We start from the raw sequence: 27,236 nt of genomic DNA on the forward strand, positions 1-27,236 counted from the left end.
CATGGTTCTGAAATTGGGATGCATCTTAAAATAGATCCGTACAGTTTGATATTTGATTTCCTTTTTTCCTAAAGGGTTATTCTTTCCATCCCTGAGTGATTCCCAAGTGACTACATCCTAGAATTGAGGAAGTACCAGAAAAGTACAGTTTGGGAAATAAAAATCTTTCAAAACTTAATGTGCTGACTTCTCCAGTCCTTTCTTGGTCCGTTGCAACGAAGGTTGCTCTTTTCTCGTTAGAACCACTCCATTCTCATGGAATCCACAGGAGAAAACAAACAAAAGAGATGCTTGGAGGTGGAGAGTTAGGGCCCCTGCCTTATAGCTCATGTTTTCCAAGAAACTTTATGTAAGACCATTGTGGGGGAAAGTGCTGATGAGGCCTGATGCTGTGCCAGGTCGTCTCTTTCTGTGGGGGTGACATACTTGGAGCAAACGGTTCCTGAAATTATCCCCATACCATTCCTCCCCCACATTTCAGGTCAAACATATTTGCACATGTAGCATAAGGATCTTTCTTTTTCTCGTGTTGCACTTGCTAATTTACGATTGTTCGGTTTGGGGGTGGGGGGGAAGGCATTTTTCTTTTGCCAGTTGGCCTTTGGGCCTCTCTGAGGCAGCCTCCGAGAATGTGGCTGTGGGGGGCCCTGGGGATGCCCCCCACGCCCCCGCCCTGCTCATGTGACCACCAGAGGCCGTTGGCGTGCTGTGTGGAGAGTCCACGGGATGGGGCTGAGACCAGGCAGTTTTTGTGCAAAGAATGGAGGTGCTTTCAGGGATTTGTCAGATCGAGAACTGCCCCCCGAAGTCTAAGGCCCAACAGTATGACCAGGGAGACAGCAGAGAACAGATCGTCTTGGAGCTCAGTCTGAAACAGGGTGCTGCCCCCTCAGTCTTCCTGGATGTGCCCCCTCGGGATGCTGTCCTCTGGGGCTACTGAGTGAGACAGCAGAGCAAGCCCCGGCGGTCCGTGAATAGAACAGTCTGGAAAGAAATGGGGGGGGGGAGGGGAAATGCTGTCCTCATCCAGCCATTCCTCTCCTGCTCTCCAATCTCCTCGTCAGCAGGTTGTCCCAAAGCAGGGGCTTTCACGCTAAGCCCCCCGCCCCGGCCCAGTACACAAGTCCTTTAGGACTCAGATCAAGGCTGGCTTCATGCTTGAGCACTTCCGAGAGGAACACCTCTGTAGCTGTGGACGGGGAAATGGCTTCTTAGTGAGGCCATAAACAAGGAGCTGAATCTTTTTTATTTTTCCATCATGATACAGTTTCCGACCTTGAGTACCACTCGTGGAGCCTGCGTACGGAGGAGACAGAGAGGAGCGGGCTTCCCTGGTACCCCGCCCCCCAGCCCCCACTAGGGTCCCCTTGACGAAGCATCCTGGCTGGCCCCAGGGCCCTGGAGCAGGCGGTGCTCCTCTCAGGTGGCATTTCACACCCCATTGGACTTTTTTCTGCACCCTGTATGTCCCCCGAGTAAGTGGTAATGAGGAACTTAATGTGCTGACTTCTCCAATCCCTTCTTGGTCCATTGCAACAAAAGTTGCTCTTTTCTCATTAGAACCATTTTTGTCAGGGTGTCTTTAATCAATGGCTTCCCTGGGGACAATATTTTTAGAAGTTGTATTTTTCACATTCTCCCTTTTCCCCTTTTGGAAAATCTCTTCCCGGTGCCTAGTGAAATGAACTAATGAGATGCCATGAGAGTTCGGGCCAGTGTTAATTGGCACAGGTATGGAGAAGATGCTCACACACGCCTCCTTTTCCAGCCTGCCTTACCTGTGCTCTTTTTCTCTGTCTCTTTGGTGTAGGTTGCACAGACAGCAGATGGTGTGGATGCTGACCTCTGGAAAGATGGCTTATTTAAATCCAAGGTTACCAGATACCTGTGTTTCACGAGATCATTTTCCAAAGAAAATGTAAGTCTAGTAGTGGTGTCCGTTTGCTGAGTGAGCACAAGGCATTTACGTGCCTGGCTGAAATTTCCTCTTTTTTTTTTTTTTTTTTGCTGTTGTTGTTGTGGTTTATTTTCATTGCCATATTAATCTGTGGTTTTAGTGAACTGGGTAGAAACCAGCAGTTAGCGCTGTGTTTCATTTATTAACGGTATTATTAGTCACGTACCCAGGTGTACCGTGAACTCCATTAAAATGTGTTCTCAAAAGGGAACCAGGAAATTTCTCCCCCAGCCATCATTTGCCTACCTTTCCCGTAAGTCACAAATCACAGGGTAGTGTGGACGTGAGAGTTTGCTAGTGCAGCTGGATTTAAAGCCGGCCGATAAACGGAAGCATGGCTGGAAGGACACTCCATGATCACCTCTTCTCCCAGACACGGCCTCGTTTCCCAAATGACTTTCTCCCTGAGTCTCTGTGACGTTTGACATGTCACTGTGTCTGCAGGTAGGTGTCTACCACGTGTGGAGATGTCTTTCGGTGTGGTGTTCTTAATTCTTGGGCCCGTAAATTAGGAAACTTTAAAGCTATCCATTCAGGCTCTTCCAATAGAGTGTTTTAATGAGTGGCTTAGAAAAAAGGGAAGTAGCTTTCGTATCTACCCAGAGCTACTCTGAGTGAGGCCTCTTAGAGGCACTGCAAATAAACCTTTTCCATCCTTAGACAGTCTCTGCGAGTATTAGCTCCTTTCCCGAGATCAGAGAGTTTCTGTGCTTATCTAAGGTCACCTGTCTTCCCTCGCCCCAAACGGGGAGCTGTCAGACTTTGATTTTCAGGGGTGACATTGTATTTTTGGCCTAGATGTCATTGTCTCTTTCTAACGCAAAAAAAAAAATGGGGGGTTATTAATTTATTTTTATAAATTTTATTGTAACAGTAACAGAAGCTCATCGTTTAGAAAGAAAAACGATTTTTTTCAAACATCCTCATTCAGAAGTGGGAAAGGGGAACAGTCGGTCTTTCTCCCCATCACATACCACACGGCCTGTGGTCCCATCCCTGGGTCCTTGGGTGTCCCTCAGTGATGTCTGGACGTAGACAGTCACGTGGTTCTGTGGCTTGCACACTCTCCCACCGGCCATCCTGTTATTTATTGATAAGTCTTTGTTAGGAAAATCATTTCCTCATGTATCCAGGAGTGGGGCAGAAGTCATTGCTTTAATTTTTTCCCCCTAATTACGAGCGTAACATATGCTGGGTTGTAAAGGACAGATTTCCTAATGGGGCAGGGACAGTCCCGGCACTAAACACTGGAAGTCCTTCTCATGCATGTGGGAAGGTGGCAGCTAAGGCTGTAAGGAGTCTGAGCAGGTCCCTGGGTGCCGCCCTGGGAGACACTGGAGGCTGGGTTGCCTTTCCGGATGGACGTGGGCTCGTGCAGTTAGGGGTGCGTGGCCCCATTCCTCCTCCCTGCGTCCGTGTCCACACTCGGTACACTCTCCCGCCCCCTTTGTCCCTGAAGTTGACCTAAACCCGCTTTTGAAATGATTGATATTTTTAGCTTTTGTCACCTCCGTCCTGTCTGCTGGCTGCCACTTTCCGCAGGTCAGCTCATTCACTGCCACTTAGGGCGGGATGGACGAACTCCCCGAGGAGTTGAACAACTCACTGTGGCCTGGTCTCTCGGCTCATCACTGATCTCTGCTCAGCCTCTTCTCCTGACCGAAGAGGCTGCAGCTCCAAACCGTAGCCTCAGAGGACAGCTACGATGTCTTTGATAGTTTTTGATTTCTAGAGTTATTTTGTTTGATTGTTTGTTTTTGCATTTGCCCTGAAGGCTGTGGGGTGTTGTAGTCTAGGCCAGAAGAGTCCTGGATCCCTTGGAGCTGGGGATGGTGACAAGTCAAAAAATGACAGAAGTCACCAACGCTTGTTAATTTTGGGTGTCCCGGGTAAGTGTATTACATATTATAGAAGATGCATCGAGTTTATCAGCCTTTGTTGAACATTAAAGAGATCTTACTGAGTGCCTGCCTTGCAGGCCTCACTCCACGAGGGCCAGGCGTGGGGGGGTAGGGTGTTAGCAAAGGGCTGGGGGAGAAATCTCGCTTCCCCTCTGAAGGAGTATAGGAAATCGGTGCATTTTCTTTTCCGAGGAAGAATGACTGAGTCCGGGAGTGAGATCCAAAGGGATCCAGACGAGGGGGGGTTGGCAGGGACCCACTTGCCAGCTCAGGAGCACAGGAGGAGTGGGGCGTGTTTTAATCCCATACAGCCAGTCTGTCCTGGTTGTGCTGTCACCACCAGGACTTTGCATAGTGTCATTTTTTACAACTGTAGAGGAGGGATGTGGGATCTCAAGACTGGACAGATTCTTAATTAGGCGGCTCGAGACTCCCAATGTAGGAGTTTTGGGACACTCCTTTGGAACCTAAATTCCTTTCCCCCAATAACGCTATTAATACAGAAACCTGGCTTTGGAGTGACATTGCTTCCTGGGGAAGGATCGAGATTAATTGCACTTTTCATGCCCTGTACTTTCTGCATTACCTGTAATAATAATGTACATAGATTAGGTAGGGAGGATATTAAACAGAAGGATTTATGAACATTTGAATATTAAGTTGGTTATCTGTGGCTACCTTAAATGCAAGGTTGTCAAAAATAATTACAGTATACTAGCAAATACTGGCTACCAGAGACAATATAAATACCCTGAGTCAGTGCATATTGGGCTTTTGGCATGAATCATTTGCTCAACAAGGATTGGGAATACGTTCTTCATATTTATGAGGAGGAAATGAAAGAGAGCACGGGATGGGGGAGGGGAGAGGAACAAGCAAAATTAATGGTGTCGCAGACCTACTGTATTAAACCCAGTACAGCAGCAGCCCCGTGCACGGAGGGACCACACTTGGGCTGCGGGCAGCTTTGACAGTGCAGCCTCCCGTTTTGTATGCATGGGAGGGTTTTTGATGCTTTTTTTAATGGCCACACCACTGATGTTCTGGTTTTATGATCAGGGACATTTGTAGAGTGTGGAGGGTGAGGTCGCTAAGTGGTTTGCAGTTGACTTCTGTGAAACCCAACTTGTCAAGTAGAAGACATTTGAGAAGGATATTGATGAATGCCCATCCATCTACGGGGCAGGAAAACACAGCCAGTTGTTAATTTCTCAATGCAGAAAGCAGTGATGACACGGAAAAGCAACTGCCAGGGGAAAAAAAATTATGATAGATTAGATCAGGCAATTCTGAAAGCAGCTGATGTTTTCGAGTTAGGTTAACGGTTCAAACCTTTTCTACACGGTCAGAGATTTATTCTGCATTAGTAAGGCTCCCCTTTCCACTTGCTGCACTGCACTGGGCATTGTTTCCCTGAGACCCAGCTACCTGAAATGTAATAATATAAAATAGTCCTCAAACACGATCGTTCAGGGAGAAAGAAACGGTTTTGCGACAACAGGGCCATGAAAGCACTGGTCACAGTTTGCACTTGACATGCCGACCTTTATAATTAAATCTGGAGAAAGTATTTCATTTGTGCACTTTTGGGGTATGATGGGTTTATCAAATATACTTTCATTTTTATGTTTATTTTTATTGTTACTTTTGTTTTTGCTGATAGTTTTTTTTTAATTTTTTTTAACGTTTATTTATTTTTGAGACAGAGACAGAGCATGAATGGGGGAGGGTCAGAGATGGGGAGACACAGAATCGGAAACAGGCTCCAGGCTCTGAGCTGTCAGCACAGAGCCCGATGCGGGGCTCTAACTCACGCACCGCGAGATCATGACCTGAGCCGAAGTCGGCCGCTTAACCGACTGAGCCACCCAGGCGCCCCGCTGATACAGTTTTGATTTGTCATCCAAGCAGATCCAATCTCGTTGCTGACTCTGGCCCACCCCGTTGAAATGTGCCCCCCAAACGTTAAATTGTTCAGATCATTGTTGAGCACCTGCTGTGTGCCAAGAACCGTGCTAAGCTTGGGTTTAGAGTAATGACAGATGGTTTGGGTCCTCGTGGTTCTTGAACCCCAGTGGTGAGACAGACGTTCAACGACTAACCTCACAAAGATGCCATGACAAATTGATACGAGGGAAAATAGAGAGTGACCAAGAGAGAACATAGCGTAGAGTTTAGATGGTAAGAATCCCCTGACTGGTTTTCTGAGGTCTTGTTGGCACTGAGCGTTTCCACCCGAAGTGTGGGCTGCAGGCACCAGTATGTTTGCAGACGGCCCCCTCTTGCAGTTCCAGAATGGGATGTGCTGTCTGCAGGAGGTATTTTTGCACTGGTTCCGGAAACTGCGCACTGTGGACCACCATGTACTGCCACTGAACAGAAACTTTAAGAGGCCCTTGGGCATGTCATTTTAGGAGATGTGTAATACTGAGGCAGCAGGGCTTTTCACTCGGTATCAGTTTATGATTCTTGGGATTTTATGGAATACATCTAGCAGCCAAAACGTGTCAATATGCAGACCGGCCATCGCACAGGAGTGTGACTGGTTCTCCGTTAGGCTCCGATGCAGCTCTCTCCTGCTGTGGTGACTGCCCCGGGAACGTGCTCTTTCTAAAACCCGCTGGCCCCCCCGAGAGCTGAGGCTCCAGGCTGAGTGGCAGCCTGGTCCCAGGACGCGTGAGCACAGCTGCCCTCTGCTGGGTTATGTGTCGAGCGTCTCCCGGGTTGCTGTCTAGCCAACTAACCAAAGCCGTGGCTGAGTGAGTGGCTTTGAGGTGCCGCAGATGAAACTCCTTCCCGGGGGCCACGCGCGTCCCCGTGTAACTGCTGGGGAACATTAAGTGGCACCTACTCTAATTAACCTGCTGTCGTAAAGCTGCACCAGTCATTGTGTTAAATATGCATCTCGAAGCCAAAATGGCAAACCCACCACAGGGGTGTTCAGATTAATAGTCTGTATCTCTTTTCTTTCTTCCCAAGAGTCATTTAGGGAACGTGTTAGTGGATATGAAGCTCATTGACATCAAGGACACTCTGCCTGTGGGCTTCATCCCGATTCAGGAGACGGTGGACACACGTGAGTCTCCCTTTAGCACCACTCATTACAATGGGACTTTTCTTCCTGCAGGTGTATTTTTAGAGGTTTTGCATGGGCATTTTTCTTTGGGAACATTTTTGGAGGCCTTGCTGCATGCCCGTGAATAAACCCTGCTGCTTCTGACGCGTGTCTGACTTGGTTCTCCGAGGAGTTTGTGGTGTTCTGGGGAGCAGCGTGTAAATGAGCAGAATGTCCTTTTCTCTTACAACGGGCTCCCTGCTGAATCGGCCCCCTCAGGAACACAACGGTGAAACTGCTCGTGGTTCGTGGTTAGTCCATCCTCTGGCGTTAACGGAAGCCAACCTTGGCGCAAGACCCAGAAGCATCAGGAAAAAAATCAAAGACGCCCGGGGAACACAGGTGCAATAATGTCCTTATTTTTGGCTCTTGGAGCACACGAGAAAAGTCGGAACCAGAAAGCCTGCGCTAGAGGACACGGGGTTCAAGTGTGAGCGAATACTCTGACCCCTGAGCCACAGCGAGCAGAAGCGCGTCCCCGACCAAATAGAAACTTCTTCAGGATCCTGGAGTGCTTTGAGGTTCTTGACAGGCACGTCAGTTATTAAATCATGCTGGAAAACCTCTGGATATTTGAGCCTCCCCATTTTGATACAACTTAACTTGTTTTATTTTTAACTACTGATCCCAACTTTAGGATGTCCCCAACAGTGAAGTAGCAAATGGAAAACAAAGAATCCTTTCTTTATTACATATGATTCACTTATGAAATTCTGGATCTCATTCTTTGTCATACATGCTTTATTTTTCCATAGTTAGTCCCATTTTGGGCCCACAATTTTTTTGCTGTTTTCTTGCTAGCATTTCATATAGACCAGACTTTGCATATCTACACAGACGCCACATAGCCATTTTTTTTTTAATTTCTTTATTGTAGAGAGAGAGCACATAGCGGGGGAGAGTGGCAGAAGGACAAAGAGAGTGACAGAGGAAAGGAGGGAGAGAGAGAATCTTAAGCAGGCTCCACACTCAGTGTGGAGCCCGCCACAGGGCTCAATCCTGGGATCACGATCTGAGCCGAAATCGAGAGTCAGCCGCTCAACCCACATCTGAGCCACCCAGGCACCCCCCCACCCCGCCACGCATGGCCATTATTTTAATGAAACAAGGATATCCCATTGTACAGCATATTTTTATTTTCTTAATCGTCCTCTCACTTTTGGCCATTTTGTTTTTACTTGTTATATACGTATTAGCTAATAATCACGAGAGCGGACATGTTGTAACCTAACAGATGCTAACCCCTGTGATAAATGGTTCCTGACTTCACTGAATCTTCAAAAGACCCCTATTTAGAGATGAGCATTATTAAACCCATCGCATATGAGAAAAATGAGGCACAGGAACTACTGAGGGTTTGAAGAGCTTATCCAAGATTCAAGTGGGGGGTAACTGGGAGACACACACAAGTCAGACTCCAGCCATACTGTTAGCCACAGAGCCGCCCTGTAACAGCATGTGGTTAAGTGCCTTTTACAGAAGGGTTTCATATATTTATGCATCAGGGTTTTCTGGTAACGGTTCTATTGAGATATAATTCACCTACCATATAATTCACCCGTTTGACGTATCCATTTCAGTGGTTTTTAGGATAGTCTCAGAGTTGTGCAACTATTACCACAATTAATTTGGAAACATTTCATCATCACGAGAACCCTCTACTCATTAGCAGTCACTCTCCATTTCTCTCCAGCCCTCACCTTGCCACCCCTTCCCAGCCCTGGGCAACCACTAACCTACTTTCTGTACAGACTTGCCTATTCTGGACATTTCATGTAAACGGGATCCGCCAACATGTGGTCTTTTGTGATTGACTTTTTTCACTAAGCATAACCTTTTCAAGGTCCACGTTGTAGCGTGTGTCAGTACTTTATGCCTTTTTATTGCCGGATAATATCTCGTTATCCAAAGGTCCCACATTTTGCTTATCCATTCAGTTGGTGGACATTTGCACTTTTGGCTATTAGGATTGATGCTGCTGTGGGCATTCATTACAAGTTGTTGTGTGGTGTGGACTATGGTTTTCTTGCTCTTGGGTGCATACCTAGGAGTGGGATTTCCAGCGTCATATGGTAACTCTGTATTTAACTTTTTGAGGACCCAGGGGAGCAGCACGATTTTGCATTCCCACCAACAGTGTTTAAGGGTTCCAGTTTCTCCACATCTTCACCAGCACTTGTTATTATCATTCTGGCCATCTTGGTGGGTGTGGAATGGTCTCTCCATGTGGTTTTGATTTCCATTTCCTGATGGTTAACGGTATTGAACAGCTTTTCACGCGCTTGCTGGCCATTTGTATATCTTCTCTGGAGAAATGTCTCTTCTGATCCTTTGGCATTTTAAATTGGGTTGTCTTTTTATTGTTGAGTTGTAAGAATATTTTCAGATATTCCAGATATAAGTCCTTTATCAGTTATATGGTTTGCAAAATTTTCTTTCTTTGGGTTTTCTTTTCACTTTCTTGACATCCTTTGAAATGCACAAGCTTTTTATTTTGACGGAGCTCGGTTCATTTACTTTTTTCCTTTGTTGCTTATGTTTTTGGTGTCATACCTAAGAAAGCATTGCTTAACTCAAGATTACCAAGATTTATGCCCGTGTTTTTTTCTGAGGGTTTATTGTTTCAGCTCTTACATTTATGCCTTTGATCCATTTTGAGTTAACTTCTGTGTATGGTGTGAGATAGGGGTCTAACTTTATTCTTTCACATGTGGATGTCATGTTCTAGCACAATGTGTTGAAAAGACTATTCTTGCCCCCGCTGACTTGTCTCAGCATCCTTGTTGAAGATCATTTGACCATAAATGTGAGTTTGTTTCCGGACTCTTGAGTTCTCTTCCATTGATCTGTATGTCTTTCCTCATGCCAGTAGCACACAGTCTTGATTACCGTAGCTTTGTGGCAAGTTTTGCAACCAGGAAGTATGAGTCTCCCAACTTCATTCTTCTTTTTCAGGATTATTTTGGCTATGCTGGGTCCTTTGAATTTCCATGAATTTTAGGATTAGTCCGTGTCTGCAAAGAAGCAGCTAGGTTTTGATAGGAGTGGTGTTGAATCTATAGATCAGTTTGGGTATGGGTAAGATTTTGAATGATTTTCTTGTGATGAGTTTCCGAGTACTTGAGGCTGCAGGGTCTTAGGTCCGCTCTCGTCTGCTCCAGCCTTCTTCTACAAACATTTTCCTTCTCTTCAGGCACTCTATACTTGACCCACACTGAGGTACTCACTGTACACTCTTCACTCCTGTTTCCTTCCTGACTCTACTTATTTGCTGTGTTGTTCTCCTTGCCTGAAATGCCCTTTCCCTCAATTCTGAGCGTCCACACCCCTTATCTTTCAAGGGCGAGCTTCAGTTCTGCCCCCTGCGTGAAACCGTCTCTGACCCCGAGGTACCAGTTTCCAGTAAGTTCGCTCTCCTCCACGGTCAGCGGAGATTGATGAACGCCTCCGTAGGCACCACAGGCTTTGCGAGAGAAGGTGACTGACTAAGATACTGGCCCCTCCCTCCAGGAGCTCCGTCTGGTGGGTGACCTGGCCCTGAAAACAAGGTCTTGCGTCACAACGTAACCAGACGGAACTGTCATCCGTCAGAGAGCAGGGGCCAGCTGCCTCCTTTCCCCTTTTCATCACAGCCAGCACAGCACACGTTTAGTGGAGGGAGGGAGCAACGTGAGCACTGCGGTGTAGCGGTCGGAAGCCAAAGGAAGCGATCGGGTTTGCCTCTCAGTGGCCCCCTGTTCTCTGTCAGGACACGCTGCGGCTTGGCGTGGGGGAAGCACGTGGGCTCCGGGGTCAGACTCACTGATACAGGGTCTGGCTCTGCCACTTATGGCTTTAGCACCCCAAGCACATGACTTCACCCTTCTGGGCCTCAGTTTCCTCATCTGTAAAACGGAGGGGGGAATATTAGATACCTCATAATGTTTTTAGCTTGCATTTTAGCCACGTCTATGTCTTTTGCGCGTCTTTGCTACTAACCTTTTTCTCTGAGGGTGAGATTCATGTTTAATTCATCGTCGAATCACCTAAGGCACGTACCATACACAGCACCTTGCTCGGAGGATGGGCTTCATAAAGATAAGCTTTAGTGCTCTCTGTTGCCAAATTAACTTCCAGAAATACCAGTTCACGGCGCCACTAATGATACAGGCTTGTTCCTGTTTTCCAGAGGCCTGTCGGCGTAGGCTTTAAATTTTTATTCAGTTTTACTATTCTAATTTTATTTAATTTTCTCGTCATCATTTATTAGCAAGACCTGAACATTTTCACACGTGTTCGCTTGCTGCTTTTGCTTATTCTTATGTGACTCGTCTGTTTAGGAACTAAAATTGCCTTGTGGACTTGTATTCATTTCCCACTTTTCCCCCGTGTTTTTCTTAGTTTCAAAATTTGCCTTGGTGTTCGTTTTTGACAACTAATTGACTTGTGATGTCTTTATATCGATACCCTGGAGAGCCACGAGGGATTTCCCATTCTGCATTTTCCTCCTGATTTGTTGAACCAGTTAAGTGAGGAGGCCCAGGGCCGCGTCCTGTCTGGGCCTGTGGTCTGGCTGCGGTGCAGCCCCAGTGATCTGGGTGGGAAGCCTCTTCCCCGTGACTGGGGGTCTGTCACTTGGCTGCCCGTGGACATCCTGAGGGCAGGTCCTCGCATCACCAACAAGTGTCTTACCACACACGGAGAGGGGGTGGGCTTAGGGTAGCCTCTTCATTTCGGGTTAGATGTCGTCTCCTAGAGCCTCTTCCCAGGGGCCAGGTGAGCCCAGACCGACCGGAAAGACCTGTGGTCAGCTCTGTGCAGTTTGCAGCGCCTTTGAGGCCCCGATTTTATGAAGTCAGCCAAAAAACAAAAAAAAGATATGAGACTCTTGTAATGAATTTAAAATAGTTTGTTGCTATCCACACAGTACTTAAAAACTGGAAGACTGTTTGTTTTAGTAAAGTGCTGTATCCTTCCTCTGTGTTCATTAGCATGACTGAACACATTTCTATTGACTCTGTATAATGTGTTTACTTAGAATCAGGCCTGTTTAAGCGTGTGTAATTAGTGGCTCCGTCTCTTACCCCGAGTTGCTGTAGATGGAGGAATGGAGCAAAGAGCAGGGTGGCAAAGGCAAGTAATATGCCGGCCTTTTCGTTTATTGGAGGAAAGGTCTCACCTTCTTCACGCATTCAAAGGTCCCATCTTACCGGCTAATAGTTTCTGAAGGGGCAGGGTGGCTACGGGTGTTTTCCCGCCCGGGGTAACCGTCCCTGCCTTGTGAGGTATAATGTCTGGGGTCTGGATTGAGGACGTTACTACTCCTAGCTCATAGATCGGATCTAGCCCTCAGTTCCCTTCCCCGGGAAAAGAACCCACCAAGTTCCTGAGTTTCCTCCCCTCCCCACTCCCAAGTCTACAAGGCACCACCACTGATGGCGATCCCCCCTCGGTCAAGCCAAGACCAGCGGCGGGACTGCCCTTCCCTCCCCGTTCTGTTGTCTGATTTGAAAGTGCGTACTTTCTGCCCCAGAACTGAAAGATCCTGAAAGTCAAGGCCAAACACTGACATAAATTGTGTGCTAGAGGTTTACTGGTAATAATGACGATAAGAACATTCATGGCTGTGCTTTATCGAGCACTTACTATGTGCCAGGCACTGGGTTAAGTGAAGCATATGATGTGATATCACATTTCATCCACCCAGTGTCCCTTTGGGGTGGGGTTCCATTAACTCCCTTTTGCAGATAATGAAACCCAGGCTCAGAAAAATTAAGTCACTCGCCTAAGATCATAGAGCTGATGGCGGAATTGGGACTTCAACCCAGATACATCAGACTCATGTATTGAGTGGCTGCAGTGGATTGAAATTCATTTTTTAAAACCACAAATGGGGGCGCCTGGGTAGTCCGGTCGGTTAAGCATCCAGCTCTTGGTTCCAGCTCAGGTCATGATCTCATGGTTCGTGACTTTGAGCCCCGAGTCAGGCTGTGTGCTGACAGCACAGAGCCCGCTTGAGATTCTCTCTCTCCCTGTCTCTCTGCCCCTCCCCAGCTGGCTCTCTCTATCTCTCTCAAAATAAATAAATAAAACTTAAAAGAATAAAACCCACAAATGAACAAACCAAAAAACACCTGGTTGGTCACCATTGGAGGTTGCTACATCACCAACTCATTGCTCTAAGATTTAATAGGTAAGAGCAAAGAATCATGTGTTTTTCTTTCCTTTCCTGTACCACGCCTTTTTCAGGGAGACCAAGTAGTTGACAAAGAAAAGTTATTTTTTATGTAGAAGAATTCCAGCTAATAAATGCAGAAGGAATCCCAGAATTAGAAAACGGCCATTTTGAAAACTTTAATGAGATTATGGATCTAGGTAACAGTCCTCAGTGGATGAAAACACTGCTCGAAGAAAGGTTGTTGGGGACTTTATAACCCAAGTTCCGGGCCAACTCCATGGGAACCCAGGGTGGCACAGCCGGATGCCATACCTCATGATAGGACACTGTTGGACATATATGCACCACTTGTGAAGCATTCCTACCTAAAAAAACAACCAAACAAACAAACAAAATCTAACCTGAATCTAATCAAGCCTTCTACTCTCACTGCCACCTTACAGGAAATACAGGAGAATGACCCAATCTTCCCAACTTATCAGTGCCCTGAGGAAGAGGGGAGGGTGGAGAGGTTGTTACAGAATAAAAGGAACCTAAGAGTCCTAACAACCCGAGCTGGTGCATAGACATTGTTTGGATCTTGATCCAGGGAAAGCAATAGTTAAATGATATTTTTTGAGAATAATAGAGAAAACTTAAATATAGACTGTCTGTTCGTGATAGTTAGGAGTCATTGTTCGTTTTGTTAGCCGTGATAATGGCACGCGGGTCATATGAAAACTGATCATTTGCTTTGGATGCCTACTGAGATATTGATGGGCGATATGACACGGGGCGGGGATTCATTTTAAATCCTCCAGCAAAACTACCAGGGAATGGGGGAAAGAAAGAGGTGACAGCAGCTTGTCCATTGTTGACAGTGTTGAAACTGGATGATGAGAACAGGTGGATTCATTCATTCTGTTGTTCTCCCTACTTTGGGGAATGTTTGAAATTTTCCATAACAAAAAGAAAGAAGAAAAGCCCCGGTGGCAAAAAGCATTAATACTCAGGGTGTCCGTGGGTATGTGCCTGATGGCTTGAGCAGTGAGCAGATGATGGTTGTGGCAGTTATGTGGCTGTGAAGCCAGCTCCACGGGTTTATTCCAAGCTGCTTCTCTTTGCAGAGGTGTGTGCACCTCTGGAAGCCCTTCCCGGCAGGGGTGTCTGGGGTCAGGTCCCGAATGCAGGGCAGGGCTCCTGGTGCCCACCCTGCAGTCCCAGCCTGTGGAGGGCAGGAGGGGCGCAGCCCAGTGGCTGGGATGACCGGTCGCTTTTGCTGCCAAGAAGGGAGCGTGACAGGAGACACGGCGTTCAGAATAGAGATGTTGGCGTCTCTGGTAGACTCATACCTTTTCTTGTCCTTTTCTTCAGAGGAAGTGGCTTTTAGAAAAAAGAGGCTGTGCATCAAATTTATCCCACGGGATTCAACTGAAGCTGCGATTTGTGACATTCGGATCATGGGCCGGACGAAGCAGGCCCCCCCTCAGTACACGTTTATTGGGTAAGTCTCAGGAACGCTGATCTCCTCTCTTCTCTCTGCCAGGAGTGCTCAGGTCACTCCCAGGGCTCAGGTCCCGAGACGGTGTGTGACCCGCGGGGCTCTCGGCCACCTGCCTCTCTAGCCTGAGCTCTCATTGCTGCCCTTCCTGCCTACGCTGCTGCTCTGTGCCTCTGCTCACACTGCCTGCTCCATCTAAGGGACTTTCCTTCCCTTGTCTTCCTGTGTGTTCGTCCTTCAGGCTTCTCGGGGGCCTTTCCACATGCCTGAAAGCCCAGATATTCGCTCCTTTTTGACCACTTGGCCGCAACCCTCTACATTGTGTATTCGCCCCACCAGAGTTTAAGGAGCACCCGTTTTGTCCCTCAGGGCCAAAGACCCCGGCTGTGGTGCTGGGGGAGCAAGCAAAGACCTGCTCTCATGGAGCTGGTCTTCTAAAAGGGGAGACAAGCAGCAAACAAGAAACAAACGAGACCATTTCAGTTAATGGCGAAAATGAAACAGCAATGAACGGAGGCTACTTCAGCGAGGGTGTCAGGAGGGTGACATTTGACAGAGATGTAAATGTCAAGAAGAAAGCAGCTCTGCAGAGACTTGAAGGCAGAGCCTTCTAGGCCCAGGAGAAGAGCGAGTGTAAAGGTGGGAATGGGTGTGGCATGTTCAGGAGCAGAAAGCAGCCCAGTGTGGCTGGCACGGGCAAGCGAGGATGAGCCGGGGTTTGGAGTGGGCGGTTAGCAGGACCTCGCACAATCGTGGCGGAAGTTTGGATTTTATTCCAAGAGCAATGGAGAGCCATCGGAGGGTTTAGAGTCGGGAAGAAACATGAATATTGCATGACTACCTGATAATTCCCTGTGCAGTTCTTTAGTCTGATGCTCATCCTCCCTGATAAGCAGAGGACTGCTGAGGGCTTGACCCACTGTGTCCTATTCACCCGGTACCTCAGTACCAGACGTGGGCCCAGCTCTGTAGCTGTTTTATAAATACTAAGTACAAAGAATCTCAGGATTTCACTCTGGGCTCTAGATTGTAAGTGACAAGAAACCCAACCCAGGCTGGCTTAAGCAAAAGGAAGAATTCGTTGGCCGACGTAACAGCAGAGATCAGAGGGCAGGATGGCTTCAGGTGTGGCTGGAAGTAGGTGCTCAGAGGACATCCCTAGGCCCTGGTTTCTGCCATGTTTACCTCCTTTCCCAGATTCCTTGGGGTAGATACCTCTCTTCCACAGGCTCTTCCCCAGTGGACTCATGGTGGTGTGGGAGCTCCGCCTACTCATCCTCCAGGTTCACATTCTGAGGCAGAGAGCAAGTCTGTGTTCTTGATCGTTCAAACAAGTTCTAGAATTCAGTCTCAGAGGTCCTGATTGATCTCACTGGGGTCATGTGCACCCTGAACTCATCACTGCTCCCTGGAAAATGTCATTCTCTGAGAAACCAGGCCTGAACCGGAGGCAGGATTGGCTCTGTTGGAACCCAGGGGCTACGACTGAGGAGACAGCTGCCCCCCAGATATGGAGGGAAAGCAAAGAGTCAGAAAGAGGGACGAATGAATGCTGGATGCCCAAAAGATGACAGGTGTTCATTATATTCAGTCAAGTGAAATTCAGGTCTCTCCAACCAGTGAGTCCCATAGATCATTTTTGGTGCCCCCGGCCACGGGCCTCTCTCCCTGTCCAACTTCGCAGGTACCATGCCCGTCCCCGTGGGCCCCCATGGGTGCACTCTCCTACTTGGCTTTTGCAGTGACCTCTATATCCGGGTTGTGCTCTGTTTTGCTTCTTGTTCACTTGAGCCCAGGTCTTCACTCTACAAGCCAAGCCTTTCTCCGCGGAGCAATCCCATGGGCAGTGGCTGGGAATGTGGTGTTTGCATGGAGCACCTGGGGAGCAAGTGTCTCAGGAACACCTGATTTTCATCTTGGTGCACAATTAGACTCTCGGCTGTGGAATCTGAATGCCCTGATTCAGGATTTTGTGGTCCCTAAGAAGGATTCTATGATCATCCTCTTCCTACACACTGAAAAGTCCTGTTTTGCAACATGGTTTAAACTAATTATATAAACAGGATTACAGGAGGAGGAAATAGTTAAGAGAATGACCATACTTTAGGTATTTTAGGAGCAGCTATTTACATACAAATAAAAAGTCATTTAATAATGAACTTTTTTTTTTTTAATATTTATTCATTTCTGAGAGCACGAGTGGGGGAGGGTGGGAGATACAGAATCCGAATCAGACTCCAGGCTCTGAGCTGTCAGCACAGAGCCCCACGTGGGGGCTTGAACCCACGAACCGTGAGATCATGACCCAAACCGAAGTCAGATGCTCAACCGACTGAGCCAGCCAGATGCCCCAATAATGAACTTTTAAAGTCTAATTTCAGTTACTATGTGTATTTTAAATTACAAGCTATAGTACTTTAAAAGACTCCATTTTTAACCAGTTTAAATAATTCTAAAGAATAGATTGTTATCATATGTATCTTGATAATCAAAACTAGAGTCTTCTTTCTTTTATATCATTTTGAAAAGATTGCTAAATTAGCATATTTGGTATCATCTTGGAGCAAAAATTCTTTTCCATAAGATGACAATTCCCGCGTTGTTTTTTAAAATATTTATTTTTACGTAATCTCTGTACTCAACGTGGGGCTTGAACTTACAACCCCAAGATCAAGAGTCACATGCTGCACCAATTGAGCCAGCCAGGTGCCCCCAGTGTTATTGTTAAGGAAAGAAGGAGAACAGTGTCTAGAACTCTGAGTCCCCTTGTTCTTAAAAATGAGCACATATATTACTTTGCAAGAGTTTGAGGTTGTCGGCTGGGGGAAACACACCTCAGCCTGACAACAGCTCCTCCAAGGCCATTGCCAAGATGTGATGAAATCAGCATAGCTGATGGGAATCATCCGTCTAATAAGACCTGTTTGTGGTTTAGAAGAGTTCCTGTAGTGTGGTGAGGAGGTGCTAGAAGTATCCACTGCAGAAGTCTGTCCTCATGGTTTGACGAGATGCAGTTCTATGGGGCAGCTGAGAAGTTGTAAATTGGATGTGGCTAAAATAATCCCATTCCGGCTCCAAAGACCGAACCAGTCTCATAACCACTCCTAACTGGGTGTTGCGGGGGCGGACTGCAGTGGGTGTGCGGATCACGGAACAAGAAACCTGATGTGGCATTTGTCAAGCCCTTTTGCGACCACTCTTGGTTGTGGTGGTCTGTGGGGCACATGCCTCAGGCTTTGTGGCTTGAAGAGATCTCCCAAACTGACCACGAGAAGGAGGCCAACCGCTGGTGACATCCAGGCAGTCGGAGCTTTATCCAGAAGTTGGGATGTGTCCTTGAGCGGGGTGGGGCTAATTCCACACCCCCCCACCCCCCCCCCCCCCGCCCCGCTGTTGTTAAAAAGCCAGGCACACGCATCCATTCATCCATTGTTGCCCCATCTGTCTCATGCTAACCAGGTAAAGGACTTCAAGTGGATCATCACATAATTACCTACAGTGAAATGGCAAAATGAAAAGAATTTTGAAGACTGAGAACTAAGGAAAATGTCCGTAGTATAACCGGGAAGCAGCTCCGGGGTGGCTAACGATGGCATGTCAGAGAAACCTGCCTTGTTGGGACAGTTGACTTCACATTAGGCTCTGAACTGCGACATCTGGAGCACAGAGGGAGGTGACATAAGTGATCATTGTGGGCAAGAGTGGACTCCCCGGTATTTGAGGCTATGATTCTTTTCAATGAATCGGTTCACTTTGTTCCTCAGGTAAATGCTTTGTGCTAAACCACACCATGAAGATTTCTCTTTTCTCCTAAAGGGAACTGAACAGCATGGGGATCTGGTATCGAATGGGCAAAGTCCCCAGGAATCATGACTCATCTCAACCCACAACGCCTTCCCAGTCATCCGCTGCTTCCACCCCGGCCCCCAACCTTCCCAGGTGAGGCCCTGTCAATGGTATCCTATGCTGTTACGCGCGTTACGGTCTCGTGGTCTCGGGTCTCAGAATAGCTCCACTTAGTGTGTGCTGAAAACTGCAGAAGCAATAAACCGTTAGAGGAGATTTTTAAAAACCCAATTAGAAATGTTTGCATTACACGAATGTAAAGGCCATTCTGTATTCTGTTTTGTACGTATTCTGCAGGCTCCTAAAATAGCAGAATATGCAACTTTAAATTGGCTTGCTATTCTAAAGAGCTCATACCTGCACACAAACGCGTGATTTATAGCCACGTGGTTGGGAACACTGGCCGTAAGAAGGTAGAATTCCTTCTCTGCCTCGGCCAACAACTCATTTGAGGGTTGGTAAGTAATTTTGTTCATTTTCGTATCATTTCTTTTCCCAGTGAGCCACAAACTAAGAAATGGGTAGTTTGGGTATGAGAGAACAGTGAGAAGGTTTTCAGGGCATGTTGGTTTCAGTAATCCTGCAGAGAAGCTTAGGTGAGCAAACTGGTCACTCTGTACCTGATTTCAGTTGTAATAGACGTAGTAATGGTCTCTACGCTTTCAGCAAAAAGTAGATGGTGAAAAGAATCCTGTCAAATAAAAACTCTTCCCTCTCAGCCCTTAAACTTACCGTGGTGAGGATTGCCTAACGCAGAGAATTGTCAATTTCGTGTGCTGTGCACCTGAAACTAATAGAACGTTGTAAGTCAACCATAGTTCAATAAAAACAAACAAACAAACAAAAAACCCCTCTGCTTTACTAGTAGTGAATTATTTGAGGGCAAGGAACAAACGGCCGTGAGGGATTAAATTTGAGAAAGGGATTACAAAAATAAATAAAACAAGAATTGGCGAGGCAGTGCTGTTTGGGGATTGATGTAGCACAAATGAGGAACCTAAGAGCTTCCACATGGGTGAATAGAGATGAACAGCGTCTGTCGGGAACAGATTGTGGGGCTCCTCCTGGGCCCCACGGACCACACCCTGCCCTCCAGGAGGTGCAGAGGAGAGCCTGGTGTAGCCACCGGTTCTCCGCGCACTGCTCCTCTAGCTGAGCGCCCGCCCCGACCTTGGCAGAACACCACTGGCGTGAGCCAGCAGCTCAGAGGACTCTGTCTCTCGGGACATCCCCCATAAAGCCAATCTGGTCTTTCCTCGTGACAGTTTCACAAACCCTGAGCGATACTTAAACTTGACCACCCGGAATCACCTGAAACTTTGCAGGTAGTTTTCAGCCTCCCTCTGGCATGAAGAGACAGGAATAGCCAGTGAGCTTCCCAGAGTTGTACACCGAACAGTGGATGTCTCTGGTTTAGGAGTACCAGGCCAGCACAGCTCAGTTCAGTTCAGCACTTTCTCAGTGCCCAGGGCACCTGCATGGCTGTGGTCACTGTCAGCTGCACTGGGGGACAGCCCAGGCCCATCACCTGTGCTCAGGTCAGCTGAAACCCATAGCCCGGGAGTAGTCACAGCTGCTACCTATTGACATCACAGGGTCTGGAAGGGGCTAGATATGGGCAGCACCTCCGGGCAGGCTCTAACTTTCTGTTGGATAAAGAGCACTGGTTCGCTCAGTTAAAGCACGAAGAGCTCCCCCCACAGAAGCTTGCCAGTCAGCCAGAGAGCACGGTCACCAGCGATGGAAGCAAGAGGGCCCGGGAACACTGGCCACGGGGAACCAGGTAGAATTGGAGATTCTTTGTATCAGAACGAAGGGTTCACAAGGCTTGTATATTTTATACAGAAACTCTTGTTGTGGTTTGCAATGGCTCCAAGGAATTTGGCTCAGTTTTGTTTTACTTGCCAAATGAAGCAGATGTCAGAATAGTCCATATAAAATGTATTGTCCTATGACTGAGTTAAGTCTGCCACTGTGCAGTAGGATAATCGAATGTTACATTAATGCTTCCCAGTAAAAGCCACCGTCTGTCCCAAGCTCTCCTCCGGCACTGGGCAGCACTTCCTAGGTGGCATGCACATCTCTGGGAGCCTCCTAATGCACGGGGGCGGTTTTGGCGTCTTTGCTTTTTGTATTGTTTCCCTAACTAGTACCTTTGACTTTTAAAAAATGAAATGCTGATGATTCACTCAAAATGTCCACTGAAGATTTATGAAACGATGAGTATTTTCCTGGAGGCTTCGGGTCTGTCGTGTCTCCAGCAGAGGAATGTGATAGCTTTATCTCTGTGGGCGATGCTCGTTTTCCCATGTCGGGGTCTGCATGGGGCCCATGGGGTGAAGGCCTCCAAATCCAGCTCCTGTGAACTCTCTCCCATCCCGAAGCTTCAAACTTTAAGCTAAAATAGTACTCTTGTCTTCCCTTCCTTTTTCAGGCTTCTATGCCTTTGCTCATGTGGAAGCCTGTGTGCAACAGGTGTGTCATAGATTCCCCTGCTTTAGATGTCCGCTCAAATGCTTCCTCTGCCAGGAAGCCTTCCCTGAATGCCCTGGGGCTGGGCCTGGGCTGGGCTTTTCTCTCTGAATGCTTCTTCTTGGTCATCATGCCTTCACTTTGGGTTGTGGTCATGTTGTGAACTCCTTGAGGGCAGGAACCATGTCCGGGATCTGTTATCTCTAGCGCTCTGCACAGATCTAGGCATGTACTCAGTTTTGCAAGAAATGCTTCTCTCACAGCCTAGGATCCTGCGCTGCAGTCCCACCCACCCCACCCCCACCTCCTGCCCCTGACAACTCCTGAGTCCCTGAGCACTTCTTGGGCCCTTTTCTGATACTAGCCCAAGCTTAAGAAATACTTCCAAGTGCGGTCTTTGTGTGGACACAGGGATCAGGTGGCAAAGCCAGGCTAGAGAGAGTGTGCGGTGGTGCAGCGCCCTCTACTGACCAGATCTGGAGGTGGCCGGGAGGACCGGCAGGCCGGTCTGAGCAAGGGGCAGCAGGCCGGTTTTCCCAGCAAATCTTGCTGAGGGGACTGGAAGGGACCGAGGGAGGGGCCGGTAAAGACCCTGTTGCCTGCTTGAGCTCAGGCTTTTGCCTCAGAAGCTAAAAATGTGTGCTCTGCCTCCCATTTCTTATGTTGTCCCTCATGTTTCAAAGAATCCCATGCCGTCTTTTTGGAGCACTGTTATCCCCAGCTTATTTCAGACCAAAGGAACGGTTGGTGGACTTTTCCAGAGTTGATGGGTCATCACCTGAGGACCTCATGGTCCTGGCAGAACTGCCCTCTCTTTCCAGAGGCAGTTCCTGGCCCGGGAGCAAGCACTTCCTGCCTGTATCCTTCCTGTTGTTGCAGAGAATGATAGTCTTTTCCTTTCGGAATGGTCAGGCCCCCGCAGAGACGAGGGAGCCCCTCGGTTGTATCCAGTGAATGGACACAGTGTTTGGTAAAGTTCACGGCAAAAGGCAGGATGAGGCGTGTTGGCAGTGCTCTTTTTCCTCATTCAGGAAACCTTTATCTCACACACCTACATCGCTGCACACGTTTGCCAACCACTTCCAGGCAAAGAAGGACCTGCCTCCTCTTCCAGGAGCATGGAGCCCATGTTCTCTCCGGGCATCTGTGCGGCTCCACCTTTGGCCTGTCCATTCCATGCGCCCCGGTCAGGGTGGTCCGGCCTTGGGGCTGAGACACAGTCCCATCTCCCCATCCGTCCTCCGAGGCGGCCACGGCTCTGCGAGTCCGCCTGATACATACAAGCAGACGATCGGTCTGTGGATCCAGGCTTTTCTGGTTCTCTTCCATGCCGCTGCCTTAGGGCAGGGGGAAGCGCCTTCCTGCTTCAACCAGAGCAGCTCCCGCTGCTCCCTCTCACGCCGGGTTCTTACACGTGGTTCTGCTGCCCCCGGCTCCGAGGTTTGGAAAAGCTCTGGGAGGCAGGTGGGTTCACAACTGATGGAGCACCGGCGGCCCCAGAGTGTGGATAAATGAACGGTTCCGTGTTGTCCCGGGTGGGGGCCCCTGGTGGACCGCTGCCCCCTGGCTTGCTGAACAGTAGAACCAGTGGCTTGATAAAGACATCAGAGGCATGCTTATCAAATTTGCAGATGACACAGAGTCATTAGGGAGTGCTGATGTGCCGAACGACAGAATCAATGCTCTGCATCTCCTCTACAGCTAGAACACCCTGCTGGAACCAGGAGATGAAAGGTGATGGGTGAAAACGGACGGCATATCACCCCCCTCCCCAGGTTAAAAAAGTCAGTTGCACAAGGACCAAACTGAGGAGACCCGGCTTAGCAGCGATTTGTGTGCAGTGACCAGGCTGGGCACGAACTGGGGTTGTGTGGAACGCGGCCTGGTGTGCCCGGTGGGGCGTGTCCCAGGAGGTGGCGTCCCACACCTGTCGGGTTCGTTGGGAGGGTCACGTCCATTGCCACGCACCTCCTTGTGAAAGTTACCCAAATTGAGCACCGAATTAGAGTATGAGGAACTGCTGTTTTGACCTGAGTAGAGACCTGGCAGTTGGCTTCAGGTGTTTGAATGGTCAGTGGGTACAAGGCAGAGAAGTGTTTCCAGGTGGGGATGGGTCGTGGGCAATCCCAGAAGACAAAAAATCGAGGCTTTTCAGACCTGCAGGTTCTTCATAAGCCTTATTTAAAAAGTATATCCCGGGGCGCCTGGGTGGCTCAGTCGGTTAAGTGGCCGACTCCGGCTCGGGTCATGATCTCGCGGTCCATGAGTTCGAGCCCCGCATCGGGCTCTGTGCTGATAGCTCAGAGCCTGGAGCCTGCTTCGGATTCTGTGTCTCCCTCTCTCTCTGACCCTCCCCTGTTCACGTTCTGTCTCTCTCTGTCTCAAAAATAAATAAACGTTAAAAAAAAAAATTAAAAAAAAAAAGTATATCCCATCCCCACCCTCAGATTCAGACTCCTTGCCAGAGGTGACTCCAGGGAGCTGTGGCAGGTGGAGAGGGCGCAGAGCAGTGGGTGTTTGTCGCGTGGTCTGCTCTGTGTGTGTGGCTTTTAGGGCTTCCTCATTGTCTGATTTGTGGCCGTCGTCCCCTTCCCCTCATCAGGGCTGGTGTCTGGAGAGGAGGCTCGGAGAGCTGTGGAGGGCCGTGTGGCACCCTCCCTGGGATGGAGGGCACAGAGGGCCCTCTGCAGTGCTGACCTGGTGTCTGTGTCCCGGCCTTGGCATGGATTTTGTCCCTTTCCAAGTTCGTCTGAGATAAGTAGTCTGGACTCCCAGGTGCTAGAATTTCTAGCTTTATGTGGACACCGGGCTTGGGCTGTCCTGGGAAAGGTGGAATGTGTGGTTCCAGGAACTCCTGTCTGCCCTTCCCGCCGGCCCGAGTCTAACATGTCGTGTTTCTGAAGGACAAGCTGCCACCTCAGGCCGTGGGCACGTCCTACGATCCTCCGCTGACATTGTCCCTCCCCTGGGAGAGGGAGCCGCAGAGCACACGCTCCTCTGCCAGCTGTTGAGTCCTGCCCTGCAGCCTTTGCCTGCGAGGTGCGGCCTCTGGGGAGCCTCTCCCAGGTGCCAGGCGGGGCTGAGCTTCCCTCATAAGGCGCGTGTCACTGCCCTGAGTTGTTCCGGTAATCTTCCGGTGATTTGTCAGCTCCCAGCGAGTTGTCAGTCACAGGTTCCAAAGTATGTTTCTTAGTGACAGACATAATTGTACTTAACTTTTTGCGTGGATGTTATCAATCTGTGACAGATACTCTGGGAAATGGGGCATTTTGATTGCAGAAGGTCTGTCACACGCGTTTAGTCTTCCTCTCAGGGACACCAGGATTCAGTCACAACTTTTGCTTGTCGATGTCAGGTTTTGAGAACATAGATCCTTGCTGACCTCAAAAATCGTTCCGTCACTCCGATCCCAGGGCTGTCATCGGAAAGGTTAATGGCTCTTCCTAAAGGAGAGAGAAAATCGCACTTCGAGGATCTGGAATTCAGGCCGTGCACGCCCAGGCCCAACCCCCCCCCCCCCCCCCCCATCACAGCCGTTGTCAGAGGCCCCTGAGCCGCCACACTCTGTCCGGCCTCCCTGACCCCGCCTTCCTGGGGATGCGGGATCAGCTCCGCCAGTTGATCAACCCGGACAGAGCCTTGGCTCATGGGCTGGCATCCTGTTGTCGAAACTGACAGCTTAAACTCCGCAGGCCGCCTCTGTCGGTGGTCAGTTATGAGATGGTTTTTGTGCTGTAGATGACATGTGTCACCTGCCCTGTTGTTGCCGGACTTGAACGGGGGGTCCAGGCTGGCACCGATCAGGGAGGCCGAGTTTCCCTGTTGAGGTGTTTGCCACCGGCACTGGAGATCCTGCCTATCGGGAGGCCCAGCAGGCTTGCCTGGTTTATAGCTTTGATGCGGGAGGCGCAGCTGAGGGGAGGGGAGGGGAGGGGAGGGGACGGGATGGGTTTTCGGAGTTGAAAGCTGTTCTTTAAGGTTCCTCACTTATGAGAAGGGCTGTCTGTGTCCTGCATCAAGGTGAGATGAGAAGGCAAGACCAAAGATGGATTCTGTTGTTTCTCTTCTTCCCCCATAATAGTAAACCATATGGCCTGGATTCCGAGCTCCCTTCCACAGAAGCAGGACCGTCTGGGGGCACATGAGCCCCGGGGGAGCACCCTGGCTTGGTCCCCCTGAAGGAGGGCTTGGGGCTGGCCGGTCCAGCAGGGCCCTCAGAACCTTGCACCTCAGCAGGGCGTGCCCAGGCAGAACTGTGGGTCTGGCTTCACTTGGGATCATTAGACTTCCTTTTCCTTCACACGAAAACCACACACATTTTTGTTGGTTTAACTGTGAAGATGGGATACACATTTTCATATCCTTCCGTGCCGTGTCACCCCTTTGAAGATGAAGACTTAAGGCAGATGTTTCTCGCACGTAGAGCACAAGCATGGGCATTCACCGTGTATTTGAGTTCTCCTCTGCTCCTGGTACCTTCCACCCACCCTGTTCAACAGAACCAACAGCCGGGACGTCTCGGAGGAGAGCCGTCCACAGGGGCAGGACCCGAACACCAAATCAAAGTGAGATTAGACCCTGAGCTTCCTGGGGCTCAGGTATTACTTCAGGTCAATTGCTCACCTTTTATATTCTCTGCCTGGAACTTCAAAGTCCTGGGTTGCCTGCTGTCCCGCTGAGGTTTTTAGACTTGGACGTGTTCTTTTTTCTTTCTGGAACTTTCACTGGCTTCCTGTTATCTGACCTATCTCCCATATCATCTTGCATCAATCCAGGTGAATCTCTTGATTCCCGAGCATCTCAGCCTCATTCCAGAACCATCTCAGCCTCATTCCAGAACCATCTCAGCCTCATTCCAGAACCATCTCAGCCTCATTCCAGAACCATCTCTGCTCTGGCCATTGCTGTCTATCTCCCCTCGTGCCTGCCCCAGGCCCTCCTGGAAGAGGCAGGCCAGACTCCAGAATACTGAGGCTTGGTCCTGTCCACCTTCCGGCCTAGGGTAGCCTTTGCCTCTTCTAGAAAGCCCGGCCCGGGCTGCTTTCCCCCTTCCCCTCCTCCCGTTTCTCACAGCAGACAATTTGGCATTTCACATTTCCCTGTCATTGCTACGTATATTTACGTTTGCTCTTATGACTAGATCTGCTGGCTTATTGATAACAGGGATTCTCCTGTTTCCTTCTCTCATAAAGCTTCGGAAAAGGTTAGTCACACAGAAATACAGATGATAATGTACTACCGTGTATGGAAATCCAGCAAGTTCTTTTGGCCGTGTCAACTCAATTCAGTTAAGCGTCAGTGAAAAATGTGTGGCCCCCAAATGGCAGGGACTTTTGAACACCAGGTGCCTGGCACATGGTAAGCACTCAGAATGTGTATTAAATGTATAAAGTGAGCTGGTTTAGATACACAGGACCAGGTATCCTGTATTATCCTTCTCCACCTTCCATTTATTCTGCCAGCCAGCCAGTACAGACTTGCCTTTGCATTTGCTGGGTCTCCAACACTTTGCAAGTGCTTTTACAAATAAGAACTCATTTAATCCTAATAACAGCTCTGTGAATTAGGGTACTGTTATTCATATCCACTTCAAGATGAAGAAGCTGAGACCCAGGAGGTTAAATTCCTTTCCCAAGGTCACACAGAGCTCGGATTTGGACCCGAGCAGGTGAGCTGCCTGTGCCCGGGTCACTGGCTGTGGAGCAGCCAGCCAGGTGTCCCAGCCGTCTTCACGCGCGGCCTTTCCAGGCCCCTGACCGGCAGCTGGGAGCCGGGGGCTTCCCAGAGTGTGCACGTGGGGCTGGGGGAGCCCATTGTCTTCCTGGGCTCCTCTGGTCGGAAGCTGCCCTCGCAGTCTGCACTCACACCCTCTCGGGAGACACACGGATGTTGGCCGGGGTCCAGTCTGCTGGTGCCATAGATGGTGGCCGAGGAGAACATGTGGACGCCATACACGAGAGGGTCCTGGCGTCACAGCTCAAATGGCTCCCGAGCCCGCGATGAAGCGGGGTTACAAGCAGTGTGATTTATTCTGGCGATGACGAGAGCCCTGCGAAAGAGACCTACAGGGGAGGGTTCTCTGAATATCTCTCAAGTGCCGGTGTCACCGAGCTGTGACTGCTCTTGCAACAGTATCAAACTTCGCTTTGGTGTCAGTGATTTTGAAGGGGAAATTTCATTAGAATGCAGTTTGGTATTGTTGGGTATGAATGATGGGTTTAGGCTGAGCAATACACTTTTTGATATTAATTTTTAATATGGCTTCTTGGGAAGTCAGAGCTTCTATTTAATGAAGAATTGACTATTAG

General features: G+C 48.9%; 1 protein-coding gene and 1 long non-coding RNA gene across 8 annotated transcripts in view; one reads left to right on the forward strand and one right to left on the reverse strand.

Moving 5' to 3' along the window:
• Window positions 1–27,236, forward strand: part of MVB12B (multivesicular body subunit 12B) — a 192,194-nt gene that overhangs the window by 61,097 nt on the left and 103,861 nt on the right. For all 7 annotated transcript variants that reach the window (XR_006210807.1, XM_042965148.1, XM_042965150.1 and 4 more), the window contains exons 3-6: window positions 1,811–1,918; window positions 6,838–6,934; window positions 14,484–14,613; window positions 18,427–18,549. Coding sequence is in view for 6 of the 7 variants with exons in the window: in XM_042965148.1 (XP_042821082.1) it covers window positions 1,811–1,918; window positions 6,838–6,934; window positions 14,484–14,613; window positions 18,427–18,549 (458 nt within the window). In the remaining variant the exon portion in view is untranslated. The remainder of the gene's footprint in view (window positions 1–1,810; window positions 1,919–6,837; window positions 6,935–14,483; window positions 14,614–18,426; window positions 18,550–27,236) is intronic.
• On the reverse strand, window positions 4,661–16,154 carry LOC122233266. Its single transcript, XR_006210808.1, has 2 exons — window positions 15,796–16,154; window positions 4,661–5,104 (listed from the first exon to the last, which is right to left on the reverse strand). It is a non-coding gene; the product is annotated as an uncharacterized LOC122233266 (long non-coding RNA).

This window comes from Panthera tigris, chromosome D4 (assembly GCF_018350195.1).
Source record: "Panthera tigris isolate Pti1 chromosome D4, P.tigris_Pti1_mat1.1, whole genome shotgun sequence".
Lineage (NCBI taxonomy): Eukaryota > Metazoa > Chordata > Mammalia > Carnivora > Felidae > Panthera > Panthera tigris.